This window comes from Berghia stephanieae, chromosome 1 (assembly GCF_034508935.2).
Source record: "Berghia stephanieae isolate SIO BIC M18660-M18661 chromosome 1, UCSD_Bste_1.3, whole genome shotgun sequence".
NCBI classification, from domain to species: domain Eukaryota; kingdom Metazoa; phylum Mollusca; class Gastropoda; order Nudibranchia; family Aeolidiidae; genus Berghia; species Berghia stephanieae.
This window is the reverse complement of record NC_088360.1, coordinates 73,308,602-73,336,101: the sequence shown is the minus strand read 5'-3', so window position 1 is coordinate 73,336,101 and position 27,500 is coordinate 73,308,602. Positions and strand designations below refer to the sequence as shown.

At 33.5% G+C, this 27,500-nt stretch overlaps 1 protein-coding gene across 1 annotated transcript in view; it reads right to left on the bottom strand.

The window, feature by feature from the left end:
- Positions 1-27,500, bottom strand: part of LOC144956335 (uncharacterized) — a 57,759-nt gene that overhangs the window by 27,882 nt on the left and 2,377 nt on the right. Inside the window, exons 2-6 of the mRNA XM_078886834.1 lie at positions 24,805-24,868; positions 17,832-17,950; positions 15,280-15,379; positions 12,749-12,867; positions 10,645-10,705 (exon numbers count right to left, since the gene is read on the bottom strand). Of these exons, the coding sequence (XP_078742960.1) occupies positions 10,645-10,705; positions 12,749-12,867; positions 15,280-15,379; positions 17,832-17,950; positions 24,805-24,868 (463 nt within the window). The remainder of the gene's footprint in view (positions 1-10,644; positions 10,706-12,748; positions 12,868-15,279; positions 15,380-17,831; positions 17,951-24,804; positions 24,869-27,500) is intronic.

Genomic DNA, 27,500 nt, shown 5'->3' with positions numbered 1-27,500 from the left:
ATTTAGATAAAGCTAATGTTTTAAATGATTATTTTTCATCTGTATCTGTTCAAGAAGATACTACAAATATACCAACTTTCAATGTTACAAATCAATTAAACGTTTCCGATTTATATATAACAAGAACACATACTTCCGAAATTGTTGAATTGTAGCTAAAAGCATGGGACCCGATTTCCATCATCCGCGTTTACCGAGAGAAGTGGCCTATGAAATATCACCGCCACTATCAACACTATATAATAAGTCTCTCGAATTCGGTACCTTACCTATTGAATGGAAGCAAGCCAATGTTACTGCCATTAATAAAAAGGGCAGCAAATTGGATGGTGCAAACTACAGACCCATCAGCTTAACGTGCATACTCTGTAAGGTTATGGAATCTATCTTGAATAATATTAATAATAATAATAATAATAATAATAATAACAATAATAATAATAATAATAATAATAATAATAATAATAATAATAATAATAATAATAATAATAATAATAATAATAGATCTTTATTGTCCATAAATATGTCAATTTGTCATTTAGTTACACTTGTTATAACGTTATATGATAACTATAACATTGAACACCATACGATGCTAAACTGTAACCAGCATGATTTTAGATCAAAGAGATTATGCATTACTCAACTTTTAAGGTGATGGAAGAATTTACCAAGTTAATTGATCGTGATCAATGCATTGATGTTGTTTATCTTGATTTCCGCAAGACTTTTGAAACTGTACTACATGAGATTTGTCATTAAACTAAAAGCATATGGATTTAAAGGGAATCTCTTTAATTGGATTAAAGACTTTCTTAATAATTGAATATAAAAAGTCATTGTCAATGGGGTGGTATCGGATTTTAAGAATGTTATTAGCGGTGTGTACCCCAAGGAAGTGTATTGGGACCAATTTTATTTCTTTTATATATAAATGATTTACCATATGGCATAAATTCAGCCTGAAAACTGTTTGCAGACGATACGAAGATCTATAGTACAACTCAGCATCATATATTCAACAAAATGACATACTTTTACTTTTTAATGGTCTATAACATGGCGTTTGGATTTTAATGTTTCGATTTTAAAGTATTACATATAGGAAGAAATAATCCATGTCATAATTATTTTACCGATAATTCTTTGTCAAATCTACTTTCCAATGTGCCTTATGAAAAATATTTGGGAGTTACTTTTGATTCATTTTGAATTTTGATGTACATATTGATAATTGTGTAAGCCGGGCAAACAGTCTTGATAAAACTATATTTTGTATTTGTATAAATCGCTCGTTCGACCAATTCTAGAACACCGAAATTGCATCTGGAGCAAACTATATAAAAGACAATCTATTATTATTGAAAGTGTGCAGAGCAGAGGTACCAAAAATATTTATGTCGTACAGTATTTATCTTATTAGGAAAGGTTAAAATTTCTTGACTTAACAAGTTTGAAATATAGAGGAATTCGTGGGGATTTAATTCAGGTTTATACATTATTACATGATCTGGATAGGATAGACTTTTCTGATTTTATTTCATATTCTAATATTACTTTTACTAGAGCGGACAAGTTTAAGATTTTTGTCAATAGATGCAAAACTGGTTCGGTATCCGTATTGTCCAGAAATGGAACAGTTTGAAATTTGAAACAAAGAATGCAAAATATTTGGATTATTTCAAGGTATTAGTAAACAGGGAGTTAAATGATGGGAGATTTATATATGACCAATGATATTTGTTTCAATGCTGTTGACATAGCTTTCAATCTTGCATGTAAATATCATGCAATTAACCATATTATGGTTATCTTCTATGTGTTCGGATGTATAAGTGGGAGTGTGTGTGTGTGTGTGTGTGTGTCTGTGTGTGTGTGTGCTTTGCATGTCAAGGTTAAAGATATATGTTTGTATATCACACATACATGAGTACATTTAGGTTGATATACTATCATTACCACGTGTATCACTGTTGTAATCGTTCAATCAATAGATTTCTAGCTTTACTATTAATATTAAGGGCATTCAAGGGATAATATCCTATTTGGCGCGATACCATTTGTTATCTTATCTTACGTTTTGTTATTATTATTGTTGATTGGTTCTATAAGAATACGTAACACCTTTTACTCTAAGACATCATTACATACAATTATATAACAACTTCCGTTTCTATTCCTCGCTCTCACTTCTCACTCACTCTCTTCTCAAGCCATCAATACTCAGCACGATCATCACTCATTACTTTATCATTTATTAATAAAGTTATATCTTTTCATTCGGCTCGTCAATGTTATTCATTGACTTTGGTTATGTTCCCAATCATCATGGTGGCAGCGGCGTAAAGAACTTCACTCGTCCTGTGAGTTAACAACGAAAACAATTAATTGTTATTCTATCAAGTTCATCATTATCTCCGGGGAATCCCCCGCATGGCATTTTCTCACTCAAGGGCAATAACTCTTGGAAATCAGAATTAATCGCTCCTAAGTGACCTTCTCGCCAAAATTTCTATCCAAGGGAAATAACCAACTAAATTATCACAATCACTGTTTGTTTATATTTTTTGAAAGAGTTGCATCCCTGCAATTATGGCAACTTCGAGATCAACAATGTCAATTCCTCCGCCAAGACCACTCAACATGGAAGGCAACTTAGCTTCGAATTGGCGACAATTCTCTCGTGACTGGACTAATTTTGAAATCGCTACTGGGCTAGAAAAAGGGGATGACAGAATACGATCTGCTACACTCCTATCTTGCATCGGACGAGCAGCTATGAATATTTACGATGGCTTCAATTTCGAAGGAAAGGGAGAAACGTTCGAAAATATTACTGAAAAATTTAAGCTTTTCTGTGTGGGGAAAACTAATGAAAGTTATGAGAGATATATTTTCAACTCCCGACAACAAGGACAGGAAGAATCGTTTGAAATGTACCTCTCAGAGCTGAGAAAACTGATAAAATCTTGTAATTACGGCACTATTGAAGATAGCCTTCTCCGTGACAAAATCATAATTGGAATCAAATGTGAGGAAACAAGAAAACACCTGCTACAACAACAAGACCTTACACTACAAAAAGCAATTGATACTCGTCGTACGCATGAAACAGCCAAAACACAACTACAGAACATGACACTACAAGATCACACCATACAGAAGGTACATCAAAGCAACCATTACTCATCGTCTCGACATTCTCTTAGAAAACCTCAATCTTCTCATTTAAAACCTCAATTTCCTCAGCAACGGCATCGATCTTCTCACTCTCACTCTCACCAAAAATAACAATCCTCTACACTGTTGCAAATTCTGTGGCAAAAGTCACGATCGAATCAAAGAAAAATGTCCAGCTTGGAATAAAACATGCAAGAGCTGCAACAGAATGAATCATTTTTCATCAAAATGCTCTCGCATTCATACGATTCAGAACGAACATAACACCTCATACTCAGACGAAGATGATAACAATTATGTTATGAAGCTGGGTACAACAGCAATATCAGCTAGTATGATCGTTAACTTCAAAAAAGTTAAATTCCAACTTGATACTGGTGCGGACGTAAACACCATAGAGAGGAAATACGTGTTTTCACAACAGATCAAACCAACACGTAAAACATTGATCTTGTGGAACAAAGAGAAACTATCTCCTATCGGTGAGGCAGAAATCAAAACTAAAAATCCAAAAACTGGAAAAATGACATACATCACTTACTCTGTTGTAGAAGATGGATTCAACAATCTGTTAGGATTGAATACTCTCAAAGAATTGAACCTCATCAAAATCGAACATGAAAATTTCATTGCTAATGTAAATGACAGCAAAAATGATCAAGTGGACATCGGTGACCTCGGTACTGCTGTACTTCATATCGACGAAAACATTAAACCAAGAACACTTCCATGCCGAAATGTACCACTCGCATTGAAAGCAAAAGTCAAAAACGAACTTGACAGATTGACAGAACGGGGCATAATTGAGCCTATCACTAAACCCACTGCATGGGTCAACCAAATGGCTATGGTTGAAAAGAAAAACGGCAAAATAAGAATATGTTTAGACCCTCAACAGCTAAACAAAGCCCTTAAGCGGGAACATTACAAAATGCCGACACTCGATGACATACTTCCGAATCTCAACAACGCCAAAATTTTCAGCAAATTTGACGTCAAAGAAGCGTTTCATCATGTAAAACTTGATGAGGAATCCTCAGAACTCACCACAATGATTACACCATTTGGCAGATATCGTTGGCGTAGACTACCTTTTGGTCTCTCTGTAAGCAGCGAAATATTTCAACAACGGCTAAACGAGGCTATCGAAGGCCTATCAGGCTGCACGAACGTTGCTGACGACATTCTCATATTTGGATCATCTGTCACAGAACACGACAACAACGTAAAAGCATTAAAACTTAGATGCAAAGAGAAGCGAATCAGATTGAATGATGAAAAAGCTTGCATCCAGCAATCAGAAATACAATTCTTAGGACACGTCATTAATGGAAACGGCGTTAGGCCAGATCCTCAAAAAGTAAAAGCAATTACTGAAATGCCAGCTCCTAACGATGTACAAGGCATTCGACGTTTTTGTGGACTTGTACAGTACCTTGCACGGTACATTCCTAACTTGTCTTCAAGTGCAGAACCACTTCGTTCACTCACCCGCAACTACGATACTTGTGCAACACCCAATTCCAATGTACGATCACCCAATGACGGTAGAGATTAGACATGCTAATGACACTCAACAGCAAGAAAAACACACAGGATATGAACTATCGTTGAACATTGACAATAATGAACATACTGCTCAACAACGTCACAGAAAAATAAGAAATAAACCTCATTGGTTGAATGACTATATTCAATATTGACCATTCTCTGGATAATATAGAACAAAGTGAACAATGACAGATAACATCATTATAAATAATTAATAGACTCATCATTTTTTTCTGTGAAAATTAATTTAGAGAATCTCTTGTTTTAAATATTTTTCTTTGGGGGAAAGAAATGAATGGATGGATCAATTTGTCTCATATCACTGTACTTCATAATCATTTTTTTAAAAGAAGAAAGGATGTTGATTGGTTCTATAAGAATACGTAACACCTTTTACTCTATGACATCATTACATACAATTATATAACAAATTCCGTTTCTATACCTCGCTCTCACTCACTCTCTTCTCAAGCCATCAATACTCATCACGATCATCACTCATTACTTTATAATTTATTAATAAAGTTATATCTTTTCATTCGGCTCGTCAATGTTATTCATTGTCTTGGTTATGTTCCCAATCATCAATTATTATTATTATTATTATTATTATTATTATTATTATATTATTATTATTATTATTATTAGTTATTATTATTATCATTCATCATCATCACCATCATCATCATTATTATTATTATTATTATTATTATTATTATTATATTATCATCATCACCATCATCATATCATCATCATCATCATCATTATTATTATTATTATTATTAGTATTATTATTATTATTATCATTATTATTATTATTATTATTATCATCATCATCATCATCATCATCATCATCATTATTATTATATTATTATTATTATTATTATTATTATTATTATTATTATCAATGGTGATAATAATAATAATAATAATAATAATAATAATAATAATAATAATAATACTTATAATAATAATAATAATAATAATAATAATAATAACAATAATAATAATAATAATAATAATAATATTATTATTATTATTATTATTATATTATTATTATTATTATTATTATTATTATTATTATTAGTAGTAGTAGTAGTATTACTAGTGCTACTACGCCTACAGCTATCACTTCTGCTAATATTAATACTACCATAGTGGTAGTAGTAGTAGTAGTAGTAGTAGTAGTAGTAGTAGTAGTAGTAGTAGTACTAGTAGTAGTAGTAGTAGTAGTAGTAGTATGTATGTAGTAGTAGTAGTATGTAGTAGTAGTAGTAAGTAGTTGTAGTAGTATAGTAGTAGTATAGTAGTAGTAGTAGTAGTAGTAGTAGTGTAGTAGTAGTAGTAGTAGTAGTGTATTTATAGTATATATAGTTATTATTATTATTATTATTATTATTATTATTATTATTATTATTATTATTATTATTATTATTATTATTATTATTATTATTATTATAAAAATAATAATTCATTCACTAATGACTTGCATCAGTCCTTAATTCATTCCTGCTATTCTCCCAAAATTGACTCCACTCCACATTGGTGTCCACCTTCCATAGTTCCGGGCACACTCCCCACTGGTGTTCACCTCCCAAGTCCCCGGGTTAACTCACTCTACACTGCCATCCACATATCTAAGTCCCGGGTTCGCCTCCACTGGTGTTCACCTTCGATGGTCCAAGGTTTACTCCTCACTTGTGTTCACCTCCCCTAGTCACATGTTTAATCCCCACTGGTGACAACATTCCATAGTCCCAGGTACACTCCCCTCGTGCATCCACTCCGGCTGGTCTCGGTATAAGTATCCACTGGGTGTCTTCTACCTCACCCTTGGGCTCACTCCCCTGTATTGTCCACATCTCACAGTCCCGGCAACTCGCCACTTGTATCGCTTCCTATATATCCACCTCCCATAGACCGAGGTTCTTTCCCCACGGGTGACCACCTAGTCATAAGTCCTATAAGTCCTATCTTCACCCCCACTGGCCACCTCCGATAGACCCAGTTTTATTCTCCACTGATGTCCTCCTCCCATATTCCAAGGTTAACTACCCACGTGTGTCCACCACAGGTAGTCTCGGGTTCTATCACTCTCTAGTGGGTGTATTTATTCTGAGCCGTATGTACATTCCTCAGTAGTGTCCACATCTCACACATTCACTCGACACTTGCATCTCATCTAATCATCTGATCATTCTCCAATGGTGTCCATCCCCAAAGTTCCTGGTTCACTCCCCACTGGTCACCACCTCCCACAGTCCTTGGTTGACTCCGAACTGCTGCCATCTACCGGTTTCGGACGGCTTCGGTAAGTTAGTGGGAAAAAGAAGTATCCTTCTGGCTTCAGTCCCCAGTGGTGTCCACCTCCCATATTACCGGCTTCACTTTCCATTAATATCTACCTCTCGTAGTCCCAGGTACATTACCCATCGGTGTCCATTTCCTATAGTCTCATGATCATTCTCCTCTGGTGCCCACCTCCCATCGTCCCAGGTAGAGCAGGGTCGGGAATTGGTCTTGCGATACTAAGTTATGGAAAGGTTTTCGAACACAAGCCGCTCGGTTTTGGTTTGCTGTCATGGCACAAACGAAACCTAATGAATCGTTTTGTGACCTAGATGAATCGTTTTGTGTGTGCAAGCCATGCGGCTAAGTACAGCGCTTGCCAGTCAGAAAAAAAAGAAATAGCGAAGCTGCGTTTGAAAAGAAAAAACTACGAACAATAACCCCAACAACTTAACCTTTCAAAGGCAAAGTTCTATCTTACTTGGAGCTAAAATAAAATCTCACTGTTTTCATCAAAAAACAAATAACGGCAATGCAATTATAGTTTAATGGAAGCATGGATTGCAATGGTGGAATCGGTTTATTCTGCATTAAGCATAATATATAAAGAAATTATTATTTGAAAACAAAAAATCAGTGTCACCGGTAAAGGGTTAATTGTACGCTCCGTCCAGCATCACGTGACACTCCTATCTCACTTGCTAATCATAAAAAGTAAATAGCAATCAGGAACACTGAAGAACTAGAGGGGGGGGGGGGGAGAGAGAGAGAGAGAGAGAGAGAGAGAGAGAGCAAATCCAGTAGCAATCTAATCCCTTGAAGGCGAATTTCGATCTTATTTTTGACCCAACACCAGATCTTCCCGTTTTCATCAAAAGACAAGTAACGGTAAAAAGATTATAGATAATTGAAGTCAGAGTCGCGACTGCTCTCTTGGTGGAAACGCTTTATTCTCCATGAACTATAATAAGGATAAAAAGAAACTATTGTCTGAAAACAAAAAATCGGCTTCGCAATTTAGGGGTTAAAACACCTGCAGGACAAAAGACCGTGACACTCCCATGTACTACATCATCCGGCGACCCATTTCTCTTTCACCTGCTCCTATGCCTACCAACTTTCTTATTAATCCAATCTCGGAATTTCCTGCTGAATGTGAACTGTTTTCCCTCTCGTTCAATTAAATAGTGTGTACGGTAAATGTTTTAACTTTGCACTTTTTAGTTAAAGTGATTAAACATATTATGTAATATAAGCAGTTTAATCTTCTGGTTAAGAATTTTAATAGAGGCAAGCTTATTTCTTTCATTTAAAAGAGATACAGCGGTTTCAAAATCTTGTAGACATCCTATTGTTGATGGGACTTATAGCTTTCCATACATCAGTTTTGCTCGATTGTGACGTAATTTTTGTTAACAAGGACATGAACGACTGACCTAGTTTCTTGGGAATTGATTGTTCCAATTGATGGTTCTTCCGTGACCTCTTGTTGCTATGCCTTTCAAACTATTTAAATTGATGCCTTTTTAAACAATTGCCGTTTAGTATTTGTCCCAACCGACATAAAAAGCTGGAAATTGATTGTTCCAATAATTGATGGTTCCTCCTTGACCGCTTGTTGCCTTTTTTAAAAGCTATAACCATACAGTATGAGTCTCGGGTTATTCAATCAACATACAATGCATACATTATTGGAAATTACGTCAATTACCGTGTATTTTATTAAAATTAGTTGAGCACACATTTAAGTGGTTTTATTTTTGACTCGAAAATTTAAAATTAAATCTATTTTGCCCCTGATATCAACCGATAATCCTAAACCAACGACCCGAAGCAACCTGAGTACTTACCTTTCAACCGAAGCAAACAACCCACAGATCCTGAGCATCACTCACAAATTTAACAGATGATTTTTAAAAATACATAGTGTCATCAGGTGTTGCGATGCAATTCCTCTATCAATGTGTAACAATATTGTGATGAATACTCACTAACTGTGGAACTGACTTATGTTCCTCTGTTTTGCATATTATACTACGTAGCTATGGAATTACAGATTGCATGCTATGTCTTTTCGTTGACTAGAAATAGATAATCAAGTGGACGGAACGGGCTAAATGGTAGGCAATATTCTGATAAGTTAGTGCTTAGTAACGCTCTAATCATCAGTTCATTGTGAATTCAAGGATTTAGACAAGGTTAGAATCGACTATGTTTTTTTTTTTTGTAGTCTCCAATGTTAAGAAAAGCTTCAGGTTTGTGTGAAGACTGTGATGTGAAAGTGTTTACTGTACTCATACCGTCTAGAACAATATCTAGATCTATATCTAGCTCGAGATCTAGAACAAATTTAACCTAACGTTGTGTAGATTATTCAGGTAGAAGAGCTCGCAAGCGACGGATCGCAATCAATCTAGGAGAAGGTCACTCCAAACTTAAACCAAGAGTAGGAAGGACTCTATAGCTTGGGAGAGCAACTAGCCCAGGAGAAGGACACTCCAAAATAAAAACAAGGGTGGGCATGACTCTTTAGCTCGGTAGAGCAACAAGCCTAAGAGTGAATCTCCAAATAAATCCTTGTCCTCCAAGTCTCGGGGTTTTGTGTAGGGCTAACAACCCCATCCTTGGGAGAAAAAAAAACATTGTTACAGAAACAGCAACGAAGGAAATTAGAATGAACTCACAGACGAACACTGGACCCTCAGAGCCAACGGAAGAGGCTCCTATAAATGGCAGTGTGGAAAGCCACAAGGAAGCTAATGACAGGAAAATGAGAGAATATCTGTTTGCCGCAAAAGCAGAGACGAAAATAGATTTTAGATTGTTTGAACAATTACAGTGCTGGCAAGCTGGCACAAGTCACAGTTGAAATGCGACGTTATGACTCGGATATCTTAGGCATTAGCGAGAGTGGGTGGACAGGAGCTGGAATGATGCAAACTAGCACAAGAGAAACTATTATTCTCTACTCCGCGAGGGAGGTAGATCATTACTCAGAGCTTTTACGCGAAGGTGAACAACGTTTTTAAGTAAGAACAAGTCTCTAGAGTTTTATGGATGATGACGAGCTTGTCACTGACAAATCATTAGGAGATCCATCTAACATTGAGCAGAAAGAAAACAACTCCACACAGCCATTTGGCACGTCAACTAAAGAAGCAAAACTGCTTGATTGTGCATTTATCATCCATCCACCAGTGCATCGTGCACTTTTCAAGAAAATGCAATCTATACGGTCCCCTGAGTGTTGTATAAAAGGGGTTTGCTTTAACTAAGAAGTGCATAGTTCCAGTGAAATTTGTTGCTTAACGTACACACTAAAAACCAAGACATCGGGTAGCATGTTGTGAATTGGATGTGAATTCGTTTAAAAGCGATACATTTTCGAGTTCCGATTCAATAATCGATTAATCGCTGTGCCTCTTGGGTCTTGCTGTTCGGTGTAGCTCTAGTCCCAGGTTTATTTCCCTCTGATATCCTCGTCCCATAGTTTCAGGTTCACTCCAGACTCATCATCATCATCCACGCATTATCTACCATCATTGAAATTACAAAAATGACAAAGTATATTTATGATAATCTGTACATTGAAATATTATTATGTTAAAAAGTTTGAATACTCACGGACATGGATTCAAGGACAGGCAACGCTCTTTGTGTTTCTTAACCGTGTAAGTGGATTTGTCTGTTGAATCAGATGATATGAATAAATGTGAAGATAGGGAACTAAAAAATAACTTTCAAACCTGACGCAGGTCGTAAAACAGTTTATAATGCTGTAGCTATTATCTTCAAAGGTAATGATGGTCGTTCCAGATTCTGAACATGCTCACGATTATTTTCAATCTATCAAAATAAGAACGCATTTTGAGAAAAATGAAACAATACAATTGAACGCATGACCGTGTCAAAAACTTTGTGAGAAATGAGAAATATGGGTCAACTGCTTTGGCTAGCAACTGATTGAACCGCTTTATCATCATCATCATCATCATCATCATCATCATCATCATCATCATCATCATCATCATCATCACCATCATCATCATCATCATCATCATCATAGTCATCATTATCATGATCATCATCATCTTTGTCACGTTACTGTAGAACGAACTTAAGTCTTAATGGGGAAGTACCTTATGGCTGACAATGGGTTGTTTATTTTCAAACCTGTTGTTAGGTTTTCTTGTGTTGACAACCCCTCTTGATTATTATTATTATTATTATTATTATTATTATTATTATTATTATTATTATTATTATTATTATTATTATTATTATTATTATTATTATTATTATTATTATTATTATTATATTATTATTATTATTATTATTATTATTATTATTATTATTATTATTATTATTATTATTATTTTTATTATTATTATTATTATTATTATTGATTTTTATTATTATTATTATTATTATTATTATTATTATTATTATTATTATTATTATTATTATTATTATTATTATTATTATTATTATTATTATTATTATTATGTTGTTATTATTATTTGTATTTATTATTATTATTATTATTATTATTATTTTTTTTTTTTTTTATTATTATTATTTATTATTATTATTATTATTATTATTATTATTATTATTATTATTATTATTATTATTATTATTATTATATTATATAATTTTATTATAATAATTATTATAATATATTATTATTATTATTATTATTATTATTATTATTATGATTAATATATTTATTATAATAATAATAATATTATATATATATTATTATTATTATTATTATTATTATTATTATTATTATTATTATTTTATTATATATCTATTATTATTATTATTATTATTATTATTATTATTATTATTATTATTATTATTATTTTATTATATTTATTATTATTTTGTTGTTATTATTTCCTCATTATATTATTATTATTATTATTATTATTATTATTATTATTATTATTATTATTATTATTTATTATTTATTATTATATTATTATTATTATTATTATTATTATTATTATTATTATTATTATTATTATTATTATTATTATTATTATTATTTATTATTATTATTATTATTATTATTATTATTATTATTATTATTATTATTATTATTCTTGTTGTTTTGTTGTTGTTGTTGTTTTATTATTATTATTATTATTATTATTATTATTATTATTATTATTATTATTATTATATTATTATTATTATTATTATTATTATCATATTATGATTAATATCAATGTTATAATAATAATAATAATAATTATTATTATTATTATTATTATTATTATTATTATTATTATTATTATTATTATTATTATTATTATTATTATTATTATCATTATTATATTATGATTAATATCAATGTATTTTATTATTATTATTATTATCATTATTATTATTATTATTATTATTATTATTATTATTATTATTATTATTATTATTATTATTACTACTATTATTGTTATTATTATTATTTTTATTATTTTTGTTATTACTTTTATTATTATCATTATTATCATCATTATCATCATCATCATCATCATCATCATCATCATCAACATTCCTTTTCTCTTTTCTTATTTTGGAACATAGAGCTCTAACAGGGTGTATTCTGATCTAACTCTCCTTGACGTGGTTTTCTATAGTACTTGGTTTTGGGTTGTCTTGTTTCTTTGTTGACCCTATATGTAAAATGATAAAAATGCCACAGACATAACACGCTACATACCGTAATATTGTTGACATTTATGTCGCAAATGTAAAATGTCACTTGTCATCTCGTAAAGCTTGTTAGCAGTGCACGAATTGTTGTAAGGGAGAAGACACTTCTCTGTCCGGTCAATTTCGCTGATGAGGATAAATCAGGGTGTCAATAAAAGTGGGGAGGACGTAATTTTGTATCTGCAAGTCATATGCAAAATATAATACCTAATTCAAAATGATTAAGATCGATCAATGTACAATGGAAATGTTCCAACTAAATTGATGAAATACCGAATCGCGTGTTTCAACGCTCAATTTAAATGAACCGAATGATGACAATTGAACTTTAAATCTATGATATACAATTTGATCTACATCAATATGCTATATAAAATACTTTTTGAAGTTTGTATAACGTCTCTTTATCTAAATATAAAAGCAATTTTAGTTAAACCATGTTATGCCGCCAGGTTTGGGACCTTGAAAACCCCTGGGGTAAAGCGAGTAGACGTTATAAGGAGTTGAATATTTCTTGTTCAGGAATGATTCTTTTTTTAGTTTTTCTTAATAGCATTATAATGCCTGTTTAAAGCTTGAAATAGTTTTAGTTAAAATATAAGACGTAAGATAACATTAAACAGATTATTGAATCCCAATGGTAATACAGACATGAATCAATCCTATGCAATTTAGACACCATGCAGTAACTTTTGACATTTTGTTGTCAGGATCAAAAGGTTATTTATTGTTCTTATCCAAAATGTGCTTGTCAATTCATTGATGAATGACGGGCGGCCGTATGAGGTCAATCTGAGCTGTTTTATACATGAAGGAATTATGCCATATTCGAACTTCTCGCGATAAGATGTTGGTTGTGTGAACCATTTTCAATCAAGATCATTGTCCGCATGTTTCATTCCGACTTAATGCTTGATTGAATTCCTTTTAGCACAAACATGTTAATATTATACTGAAAGACATAAACTGTACCAACCTCATAGAAGTGTTGCTGAATATAAAATACTAGACGGGTTATTTCTAGATTTCCTGGATGTAAGCTTTGATTCATGCAATTTTACAATCAACAAAAAGAGGCCATAAAAAGTTATGAAATGAAATTTTAAAAATGGTTGTGCCGTTTAGCCATATTCAGCTAAGTACGTAAAGTGTTCTCGGCAAATCTTACCCTTTTTTAAGTTTATGCGAGTATTGAGACGAACTAGCAAATTAAAGTAGAGTTGAATAGCTGCAAAATTTGCTTGATTTCTCATATCAAACCTCAAAACTTTAAATTCAGTGTCAATTCAGTATATTCCTTAAGTTTTACTTTGGTTACAAACCAAGATTCTTTGTTAAAATTCATTCACTGTCATCATCTTGTGTCATGTATGGTAGCTTGGACGGCTATGGATCTCCACTCCTCTCTTTATTTATGCTGCTGTTCCTTTCCGTTCCCAGCCAGTCTGTCAGGGAATCCATCATATTCGCTCGATATCTTCCAGGTGCTCTTTTCTTGTTATCTTTCCGGTCAAACTCATTTTTTTTTTCTTCTCATCACATGACCTAGGAATTTTGCCTGCCGTTTACGTATTGTGCTAACTACTTTTCTCATACACCCAACCACTTTCAGGATATCCTCATTTCTCTTTTATCTGTCCACAGAATACGAACCAATCAATTTTGTGTGGTCGGCATATCTTATGTTGTTTATGATTATTTGCTACTCAAGGCATGTCTTATAGTCTCCTCATTATCTGCTCTGTGTAACTCGAGAACAGATCAGGTAACAACACACAGCCTTGCCTCATCCCTCTTTATATTTGATGGAATTTGCAAATATTGCTACCTATTCTCATTGAAGCTGTTAGTTATCAATAAAGTTCTTAGATTATCTTTAAATTTCTTACATCTATGAAGAGTATACGTGATGTTTTCGTGCTGTACCCTATTAAAACCTTTTGTGTAAACATTCACGAGACTGGAGACTTATATTTTTGTTGTTGTTGTTTTTGTTGTTGTTGTTGTTTGGGTTTCTTATCACCATCATCATCCTCATCCTCATCATCATCATCATCATCATCATTATCGTAATAATCATCATATTTTATTATTATTTTTCTTATCATTATTATTATTATTATTATTATTATAATAATAATAATAATAATAATAATAATAATAATAATAATAATAATAATAATAATAATAATAATAATATATTATTATTATTATTATTATTATTATTATTCATTATTATTATTATTATTATTATTATTATTATTATTATTATTACTATTATTATTTTATATTATTATTTTATTATTATTATTATTATTATTATTATTATTATTATTATTATTATTATTATTATTATTATTATTATTATTAATTATATTATTATTATTATTATTATTATTATTATTATTATTATTATTATTATCATCATTATTATTATTATTATTATTATTATTATTATTATTATTATCATTATTATTATCATTATTATTATACTAAAATAACTATATAATAAGATATGTTGAAAAGCATTCCACTCACCTGCATGCTATGGGTAACGAGCCCCATATGACTGCACCAAGCATCGTTATTCCGCACAACGAACTGGCGTCTTCCAGACATTCATCGGACTTTACCCAATCTGAAAATTAATTGAAAGTAATATTTAAGCAGACACCAGAACCATAGAAAGGCGGACTTTCGTAACAAGTTCATTTTCAAAACCCAGCTTTCGTACAGATGTCTTGATGACATTTGATGTAGGCAAAGAAGAACAAAAGGAATGTTCACTTCGCTTGACCTATTCAAATAAGGCGATTTGAAGTCTATAAGTAGGGAAATGCATTGTATCTATCGTCTATTATTAAACAAAGGGGTATTTGATAGTTTAAGCTGAATATACATATGTAGAGAGGAGTTGTCTTATAATAAAAAATCTGACGATAAGATAAAAATTGAAATATTTTAGGCAGTTCAGTGTGTATTTACAAATGTTCAACGGCTATTAATTTGCAAGAAACATAATATAGTTTTCTTCTGAACTCTGTATTTTTCACTTTTATAGCGCAATATCCACTAAACGTGCTCAAATCGCTTTACAAAGGGTTCCTGTCCAACAGCAACACGAAACATGTAGAACGAAACATGGCGCCTGTTAGGCGATAATGCAATTTTTTTCCTACAAAGCAACGCTGTTAACGGCCAGGTACTTATTTTACACCTGAGTACAGTGAGAGAATATGAGTAAAGAGCCTTTTCCAAGGACTCAACTATGCGCCGAGCGAGGCTCGAACCCAGGACCTTCCGTTGAAAAAAAGAGTGTCATACCACAAGACCAAATAGCCACATAAGAATCCATTAAATGTACTGATTCGAATAATATTATAATATGAGATGATGAAAATCGTCAATTTGTCCCAATTTTTCGTCTATTTAAGAGGCCATCCCTGCAATTTTGTAATGCCAGTCATCTTTTTTAATTTGATTTTCGTGTTTTCTTGCAATATCTTAAACATCTTAAACGAAAGATGTTATAATGATGCAACCGAACCTTCATAAAGATTTTAAGAAATGAGAGCACAAAATGCTCATATTTTCACATGCTCCAGTTATCATTTTAACTAGGCTGGCTAATTGCAAATAATAAACCGAGAAGTTTTATGTTCAAATATAGATATTATGGATGCTCGTGCTTTGTTGATTTATACATTTTGAAACTCCAAAAATGAATACTATTTTACAGGTAGGTTCTATTGGGTAATTTGAAAATGTATCTTATCGAAGGCCTGAATAACATACGCACCCACAGAAAAGGAGACCCTGCGTAAATTAAGGGTCCATTGGGGATAATCAAATTTAGATTAAAATTTAAAATTATCTCGTTTGAAATTAATATTTTCCCGACCCGAAGACGTTTTACATAGCGAGTCAGCTCCATCACTGAAAGGATGCATTTATTTCCTCACAATTATGATGATATATTTCTGCTAAAACCAATTATATGCCTGTTACATAATGACATATACATTTTACATTTGAGCCCAATCTTCTTTAAGCATAATTTTATAATTTACTTCTCCAAACTAAAAAAAGATAAATTTCTCCCTTTATTTCACCAGTTATTAACTGCCGTACTCTGGAAAGACGCGTATTTAACAATTTAGCCCGAAAATTCGTTCCTCAAATATCGATCGATTTAACTGACCCTTATCTTGGAGAAAAAACGCAAGGTCCCAGGGTTGAGAGTTTTCTGACCAAAATTTTAGATAATATGTCTTTATGGCAGTAAATTATTTGTCAGGATGTTCTTATACCGGCAATAAAATAGATGGTAGAGGGGATGGGGGTGGAGGGGGGGTCCCGAATAATGTAGACATTGTAGCCGCCTGGAATTTGTGTAGCTGCCTGATTCTCGTAATACCCATCACGCACCGTGATGGCTTGATTTCCCTCTGGATCAGACCAAGATAAGCACCCCGGCCATTGCCGGACAATATCCCAGTTGTTTAGCACTATAGGATATAATCCTGACAGCATCCTGGTCAAAACCTAAAAAGACACGACGCTAGTGGTGGAGAAAATGCTTGTCCCGTGTGGTCAACTGAGGAGGAAGCCAGCAGAATGTTCGAACAAACCCGGAGAGGAGATGGGCGCCGCCGAGTCGTTCAAGCCATTTGCAAAGATTTAGGAAGCAGACAACGGAATGCCATACAGTTTGTTCGAGGCCCGGGTCAAGATCAACTGCGAAAGCCACTGATTCACTCCAGGGTAGATGTGATAAATTGGCTACTGGATAACAGACTCGTAAAACTCCATAAGCACAATACGGTCACAGTGTCAGTCAAATGGTATGAGGATTTAAAACATATTAGGTAATAGTCAAATGTCATTGGAGGCATGGGAAAAATTGGCGCAAATCAAGTAATTTACACTTAGTGAATATAAAATGGGTTCCATTTCTATTGAATTGAGTATTTTAAATCGCATTGACGTGAATAATTGCGGAAATGCCCTGTTTAAATGTGAATATTCTTAATTAGTTTTTTTAATTGATACCGCCATTATTATGAATAAAATGAGACTGAGGACCCTACCTCCAGGGCACTTGTCTTGTTCTTCTCTCAGTCTCCTGATGGCAGTTTCAATCTTTTGCTTGTCAAATTCTTCGGTGAAATGGACACTTTGAAGACAGGCTATTTTGTCACTGTATTTGCTGGGAATTGAAAATAGAAATCATAATAAATATTATAAATGGCGAGTTTCACAGAACATGCCGTAAGCTCTATCTCGTAAATAACACACTATCAATAAATGATGATGATGATGATGATGATGATGATGATGATGATGATGATGATGATGATGATGATGATGATGATGATGATGAAAAGATCAAGTAGGCCGCCAGTCACGTCAGCTGCTCAGTATCTTCCGTGTGGATCTCATTTTTCTAATTTGAAGAAAGTGAAAGTAGATAAGCATAGCCCATAAAGGTTTTTAAAACATATTATGCGCTTAAACAAAACGATACGATCCGAAACAATACAAAATCTCTATCGGTTCCACTCACGTAAAGGTGCGAAAAGAAGTCTTCTTGTATATATCGATAAGCTATTAAAGAGGACGGCTATGGAATTGGAACTCCACATTCAACCAGATAAGAAGGTTATCAAAATTCGACAGAGAGCTCACCAGTGTGGACGGACGTCGTAGGAAAATGATCCTAGACAACTTTGATATGGATATCATCCAAAGAGGTAAGGAGCTAGCTATGCGTAAACATAGATACGACAAAATATTAGACGTTTGATAATTCGGGCAGAAAGGTCCCATGGGTTTTGGATAGAGGATCATTGTTATTCTTGCAGGTGGTAAAGATACAGGATATTTAAAAGGATGCCATGACATTATTTCTTCTCTGCATAATCTGGAGTTAGAAGAATATCATTCCGGGATCAATGCAAAGGTGTTTGAAGACTGGCTAAGTACCGTTTGCTGAATACGCTCGAAGCACCCAGTTGTGTTGTATTGGACAACGCTACCATTTGGTGGCCCATGATCACTTCAAGGCTTATCTTTGGCAAATATAAAAGCTGCCATAATTTCATGGTTTCAATCAGGCAGCACTACATATTCTGACCATTTATCAAAGGGCTAACTATACTCCTTAGTAAGAAGAAATGAACCAGAATCAGTTTTCAAATCAGACTTTCTCATCGGGGAGTTTTTACACGAGATTGCGCGACTTCCCCCATATCACCGTGAACGCAATCCAATCGAGGTCATTGGGCCTACGTACAGGGAAAAATTGAGAGGAGGATAACCAAATTTACTCTCACAGATAAGGCAATAAATTATATAACAACGGAAGACTCCAACCTTCGCAACGGAGGAAAATTACATTTCATTGGATAGAAGGTTGCTCGGAATTTTTCTGTGGTCCTTCTAGTTCTCCTTTTTATCATCCTCAACATTAGAATGTGATGATCGATGTGTCCGGTATGTCTTGGTTGTTGGTTGTTGTTGATGTTGTTGTTATTGTTGAACATATGTACATAATTGTGGACACTCCGTATCATCTCAAAATTTTGCAATAAACATAATGTTGGAAGAGCGAAATGTTCACTTTCGTTTGTATTTATCAGTAATGTGCATTGATAGTTATAAAATGTAGATGTCTAATAGTTAAAAATTGCCATTGGTTGTTTCATATTCAAACAGTGTATGCATATTTTGCTGCTGAGAATAAGAAAAGAAACACGCGCCACTTATTAAAACTCTGACTATAGTATAATAATAATAATAATAATAATAATAATAATAATAATAATAATAATAATAATAATAATAATAATAATAATAATAATAATAATAATAATAATAAAATAATAATAATAATACTTTATTGCATCCCAAAAAGGAAATTTTTTGTACAGACGTGTTATAATTTACACAATAAGATAAAAATACAATGGAAATAGGATGTATATTATATTTAAAAAAAGGAGCAGCTCTATAACGAGAGCTGCGCTTTATAATATGAATAATTTCAACACTGTAAAATAGTTAAAACTGTCACCATAAATTGAAAATTGAAAAGATTGCTAAACAAATAAATTAATAAATTAATATTTATATTTTTAAAAAGTAAAAATGAGAATAATTTTATAAAATGATTATTGCTTGTTGTTATAATGCCTAATACTGGACGGCAGAAAAGATTTTCGGTGTCTCTCTGTTTTCGTTGAAATAGAGAAAGGGCGACCACTTCTTTCTGACATAATAACTGATGGTCTTAGTGGATGATACTGGTCATTTAATATTTTAGTTATTTTATTTATACAAAATTTCTCGTATAAAAGATCTACATCGTCAACATCATTTATATAGCGTTTAATGGATTTTTTAATATTTGAATCTATTTTGTTCCTTTCCACTGCTAAGCAATTGCCTCCCCAAGCTTTTATACAAAATGACAAAACACTTTCGATTACTGCTCTATAAAATAATGTGCAGAGGGTTTTATCTATTCTAAACTGAGAGAGTTTTGATAAAAAATATGTACGTCTGCACATCTTATGCCTAATTATTTTCAAGTGTTCATCCCACTTGAGCCTGTCATCAATCGTTACACAAAGGTATTTGCAGTGAGTAATAATTAATAAAGTGCTTTCGACTGGACCGGAAATAGACGCAATCTATCAAATAAATAATAGATGTTGATAACTCATGTTATTATAAACAAACAAAAATTCATTCACTCTCTACATCTATATATGTATGTACCTAAATATGATTATATATTTGCATGTATGCCTTTCAATTGAACGAATTACATTGACATGAATTACATTTTACAAATGTGCTATCGCTCATGCTCTATAGTAATATTATGTATTTATATGTATTGATTTTTATGTTCTAATTGGTTCCTTATCTTTCCCCATCCCACTAACCTAACTGTATCCCGTTAGGGTTGCTATTAATAATAATCATTATTAATATCAAATGAGATCATTGGTGTTGTTAAGGGTTCGTTGGTTGAAATCATTTCGACATCACTGCTCATAAGGAAAACAAGGTTTTGAAACTTGTCAAAGTTTTGCTCCTATAATATAGGGAATGAGATTAGCGGAAGAGTAGCGTCCCTTTGTTGGACGTCACCGGCGGAGACATGCCCTTACAGAGAGAACGTCAACATGGTTTTGCGCATGCGTCTCTCTACTACTACGACTACTACTTCTAGCACTTATTCTATTACTACTAGATACTTCTTCAAATATTACAATTCTAATATTATGTCTTTTATCTTCCATTATACGTCAAAAATGCCAATAAGCAGCCGGCGAAGGGCGATGTTGAACGACACTGCGGCAGAAGTTGTAAAAACGAAGGTGCTCTAACCAAACTTTCGCACCACAAAATTTAAAAACTTATAACTTTCAACTGAGGATATCTTTCCTATGGATAAGGAGATTTCACTAATTATGAAAAAGAATTAAAGAATGAAAAATAATATCAAGTTTCTACACACCGCCATTCCAACACAAGGCCATTGAAGGAAGACAGCACTTGCTACAAATAAAAATAAAAAAATACTATTCGTCTAATATCAACAAACATAATCATAAACGTCTTAAGCAGAGAGGGAGAGAAGTAAACAAGAAAAACATAATTATAATAAACACAAAGCAGCACAAGAAACGAACAATACTCCTTTTGAACGCGACAATCGGTTAGCAACGAAAGTAAAATACTAAACGACCTCATTCAAGATTCAAATTCCGACATTGCTTTTTTTACCGATCTATGGCTTCGTCCTAGCGGTGACGACATTACAGTAATTAACTTGACCCCTCATATTTATACTTCAAAGGAAGAGGGGGAGGGGCAAAAAAAACCCAAAAAAATCCACGATTCCTTTAAGATATTTGAAGGCTGTGAGTGTATTTTACAGACAAATGGAAAGTCACTAACATTTGTTTTCCTATATCGCCACCACCAAATAAAACGAACGAACAAACCACCTCTGATTTTTTGAAAGAATTCCAGGATTTAATGGGACATTACGAAGATAAACAATCAAATCCAGTGATTTTGGGTGATTTCAACATTCATTTCGACAACACCGATAATTCAACTACAAACATCATCAAATCAATTACATATACTCATAGTTATTTCCAACACATCACAACTCAAACAAACACAAAGGGTCACACAATGGATTGGGTATTGGCAAAGGAATCTACAAAATTGTTTTACGTGGACATCCTTGACAAATGCCTCTCGTGCTATTATTAGTAGGGTCCCCGAGGCCCTTCGCGTTTCGGATTCGTGTAAAAGTCAAACTTTCTTCATAAGCCAGATAAGCAGACACAAAATAACATTTTTGTCCGATTGAAACTTGAATCTGACCTTTCGGAGGGTCGCACAGAGGTCAAACAAGGTGAAATTATAGTCAATTCATTTATTAAATCAATAACTCCCATAATATCAAGAATTTGATAACTCGCAAATAACCAAAACAAAACGTAAACAGGATTTAAATAAATCACACGCAAAAAAAATATTACATTCATACTGCATTTCAAAGAGTTATTGCCCTTTATCTACGTCGTCCTTTCTTAAAAAAGCATATTTTTCCGGAATATCACAAAAAAAAAAGCAAAAAAGCAAAATACTAAAATATTGAAATAAAAGAATGCGCCTCCTCTAGAGCCCTTTTTTCAATTACCAACATGCTCACGGGCAAGTAAGGAAATGCCAGTAATTCGTTACCACCGTCAATATCCAAATAGGATATACCAAAAAAGTTTGGAAGCGATTTCCAGGAGAAAATTGTCAAAATTAGATGCAACATTGACAACACCATATGTGAAACACCAACGTTTAAAGCTTTTGAATGCACTACATCGTTCTCCTCATTTTCTAAAGTGACTGAACAGGAAGTCCGAGATGTGATAAAAGCATCACCTCCAAAGACTTGTTGTTTAGACCCAGTACCAACAACTTTGCTTATCACTCATTTGGATACCCTCTTACCTTTAATTACAGTGATTGCTAATGAATCTCTTCAAACAGGAAATGTTCCTGACTGTTTTGAACACGCTATTGTTACTCCTTTATTGAAAAGGTCAAATCTGCTGACGAGCTTACAAATTTTAGACGAGTCTCTAATCTACCATTTATTTCTAAAATATTGGAGAAAATTGTTGCAAAACATCTTAAATCACATTTAGTCAAAAATAATCTATTCAAGGCTCACCAATCTGCATATAGGCAACACCATATCACAGAAACCGCATTAACAAAAATTCAAAATGATCTTCTCTGTGCGGTTGATGAAGGCAAAGTTTCTATTCTTGCTCTTCTAGGTTTGAGTGCGGCTTTTCACACGATCGACCACTCGATACTTGTCAAACGCCTATCTGAATCATTTGTACTGTCGGGAAATGTACTGAAGTGGTTTGAGTTGTATTTAAATGGTCGTTCACAGTCAATAATTATAAATGAGAATCAGTCCTCTTCTTTTAAATTACTGTATAGAGTACCACTGGGTTCAGTGTTGGGGCCTTTACTATAAACACTTTACAATCAACCATTAGGCGATATTATTAGAAGGTATGACATTAATTTCCAAATGTACGCTGATGATATTCAGCTTTATAAATCACGTAAGCCGTCTGATATGAGCTTATTGGTTCAAGCAATGGAGAACTGTGTGGATGATGTTAAGAACTAGATGGTCATAAATAAATTTTAAATGAACGAAGAAAAGACAGAAATTCTATATCACGACCCGAAAAATATCTTCAGTAACATAAATCCTTCTTTTCTGGTATTTGAAAACGAAAATGTTTGTCTTACGGACAAAGCTAAGGACTTAGGAGTATTTTTTGGCTCCATGTTCACCATGAGGCATCACATTGATGGCTTATGTAAAACTTTGTACTTTGAAATTCGAAGAATTGGACAACTTGCTAGATTTTTAAATCAAAACTCAATTCAAACACTTGTTTTATCCTTTATATTTTCTAGGAACTAGAGGTGACTAAATGGATGGTCATAAATGAATGGTCATATCCATATTTTATAGGATTGATTATTGCAATGCTTTAATGTATATTATTCCCAACTATCTGCTAAACACGCTCCAGCACATACAAAATCATGCTGCCAAAATAATTATGAAAAAGAGGAAAAACGATCATGTTACACCGCTGTTTTGGACACTACACTGGTTGCCTGTCGAGCAGATAGTTATACAAGATTGCAGTTATGTGTTTTAAATATTTTAACCAAAAGAAACGATTCTATCTATCAGATCGATTGTGACGTTATGATCCCCCTCGACCCCTAAGATCTCGAAATCAACCCCTTCTTCGTGTACATAAAAAAGGCTCAAAACATTTTCTGAAAGGGCATTATCTAATGCCACCCCAAATGTGTGGAATTCACTGCCATTAGATGTTAGAATTAGAGTATTTTCGTCTGAAATGACATTCTAAAAGTGCCATAAAACACACATGGTGAATTATTCTTTGCCTTAATATTATGAATGAAACTGTGTATATATAAATAGTCCTTAATATCTGAGAAGTGTAATTGTTATATTTAGGATGTAAATTTCCCCTCCTGTCAATGTGCGCCTGGAGCTGCGGCAACGCGGGATTGGCAGTATATAAATATATTATTATTATTATCATTATTAGTAGTAGTAGTAGTAGTAGTAGTAGTAGTAGTAGTAGTAGTAGTAGTAGTAGTAGTAGTAGTAGTAGTAGTAGTAGTAGTGTTGTTGTTGTTGTTATTATTTTTATTATTATTATTATCATCATCAACATCATCATCATCATCATAATTATCATCATCATCATCATCATCATCATCATCATCATCATCATCATCTCATAATCATCATCATCATCATCATCATCATCATCATCATCATCATCATCATCATCGACGCAAACGTTACCACCATCGCAATTACAACAATGATAAAAGTATTTAGGATAATATATATACATTAGAATATATCAATTTTTTTTTTTAACTCAAACTCACCCACAGTGGGGTTCCTTTAACCGGCAGTGTTGTGTGTGATCTATGGCGTCGTAAAAAGCTGTTCCTGTTGTATTAAATGAAATGAAATATTAATCTCGAAAAGCAAGAGTCCAATCTCAAAACTCTAAAAGCAAGCTAACGAACATGACAAATGGAGTACCACAAGGCGGGGTTCTCTCACCAACCCTCTTTGTCGTTTTTATCAATGACATCTGCGAAACCAAATGCAGAGGAGTAAAAGCAGCCATGTATGCAGATGACCTTGCACTGATATGCACTGAAAGAAATATTGGTACTGCAAAGGCCAGGATACAGATGACTCTTGATGCTTTGAGCAAATGGACAAAAGACTGGGGTATGAGAGTAAATGCTGATAAAACCACATACACAACATTCAGCTTATCAACCAAAAAGCAATCTATGCGATTAACTTTAGATGGAAAGATTCTGAGAGAAGACCTTATGCCTAAGTATCTAGGAGTGAAATTTGACCCTCGACTCACTTGGAAACATCAAATAGATGAAAGTCAACAGAAAGGGTACAAGAGAATGCAGCTTCTCCGAAAACTTGCTGGAACGCAATGGGGAGCAAACTCAAACGTCCTGAAGAAGACATATCTTGGATATGTAAGACCTGCAATAGACTATGCCATATCGGCATGGGGAACGTGCTCACAGGCTCAATTTCAAAAGGTTGAAAAAATCCAAAACCAATGCCTACGCGTGATCACTGGAGCAATGAAAACAACACCAATTCACAAGATGGAAACCCACACAGGAATAAAACCTCTCAAAGAACAACGAAATTTAAAAATAGTGACACAATTCTCAAAGATAAAATTCATGGAATCCCAACCACTGCATCCAAGTACAATGGAAAAGAAAGAGAATCGACTCAAAAGGGAAAACTTCATCGCCTTGGGACAAAAACTAGAGAGCGAATATAAAGTGACACCAAAGGAAGATATTGCCCAAATCAATGTCCCAAATCTCAAACCACCACCGTGGAAAAAGAAACAAAAATCCATAACCATCAACAAGAAAAACATTCGAAGCAATAATGACAATGCTCAAACCCTAAAGATGATCAATAAAAAATACCCAATGACCAACTGGATAAGAGTTTATACAGATGGCTCAGTTTCCGGCCCCCTCATGAATGGAGGTGCTGGTGCACTCATACACTGGACAGATAAAACAGAAACAAAAATATCTGTATCAGTGGGTTCAATGTGCACAAGTACTAAAACTGAAGAAAAAGCCATCCTCAATGCAACAAAAGAACTATCCAGAGATCACAGAATATACGGGAAAAATGTGGTTTACTTGACAGACTCTGATGATGCTCTCCGGTCTATTGAAAATTACCAGGACTCTGAAGCCGCACACACTGTGGAGGCCCTTGAGGGCTTATCTGATAAAACAGGAAAAATTGTGCTGCAGTGGATTCCAAGTCATGTAGGTATATATGGAAATGAAATTGCCGATCAACTGGCCAAAGAAGGAGCCCAGAAGGAACAACCGAAGTCGTCAATCACTTACCATCAGCAAAAGAAAATAATAAAGCTAAAAATAGACAAAGAAAGGAATGACACACACCTAGAACACAACAAGCAGGATCCAATCCATGCCATTCAGCGAAGTAGCCAAGTCACTCTATTCCGCCTCCGAACAGGACACAATAGACTAAGAGGACATATGTTTACAAAGCTAGGTATTGGAACAACCCCTTATTGCCCATGTGGAACCGACCATGAAACCACTTTACATGTGCTTATGGATTGCCCATTATACAACGTGCAACGTTCGAACCACTGGGTCACCCCTACAACACTCAACACAAAGCTCTATGGTGAGGCTGAGGACCTAAAGCGGACCACAGACTTCATAGCAGATATCGGACTGCAGCCATAGATGTCCATCCGAGGAACGAAGAAGAAGAAGAAGAAGAAATATTAATCCTATGTGTTTACTTTTAAAAACTCATAACAATGCCAGCCGGATAGAAAGAACGAAATTGACGTCACTCCGCTCTTTGTTAGTGTTTTAGCCAGTCATTTTCTGATTAGTTCTTACTAATTGGTATCAATCAGACTATAAACAGTCAAAGTTACACATAGTTTTGCGTGTTGGTTTGCGATATCCGGCTGGTGAAATGTTGTGAGCAAATAACTTAAACGCACATCATCATTATTCCGTACAACACACAAAACTATATGTAACCTTAAACGTCTTTTATCTGATTAATACAATTTAGGGAGAACTACTAATAAAATGGCTGGCTAAATACAATAACAAAAAGCTGAGTGACATCAATTTCGTTCTATTTCGAATCTAGTAATACTTAAAGGACACACACATTCAAAAGTCGTCAGTACAATGAGCGAATTGGCTTTGAGACTCGTGTTTTAACACGGCCAAGTGACAGTAAGCATTAAGTTTCACAAATAAATATTATGGCCGCTGCTACAAAACTGGAATGGACATTATAATGAGATTGATAAGATGTACTCTAACTTCAAATATTGATCAGTAAAAAGGATATTATCTTGATTTATTTATAAAACTGTTAAACCTGTCAATTCTTTGAATTCTAAGGCTTGCGAGTATTTGGTTGTTTGCTTGCTTCTTTGTTTTTCTTTTTTTTTTCTTTGTTATTTTTATTGCGGGGGGGGGGGGGGGGTCGTTGTTGTTTG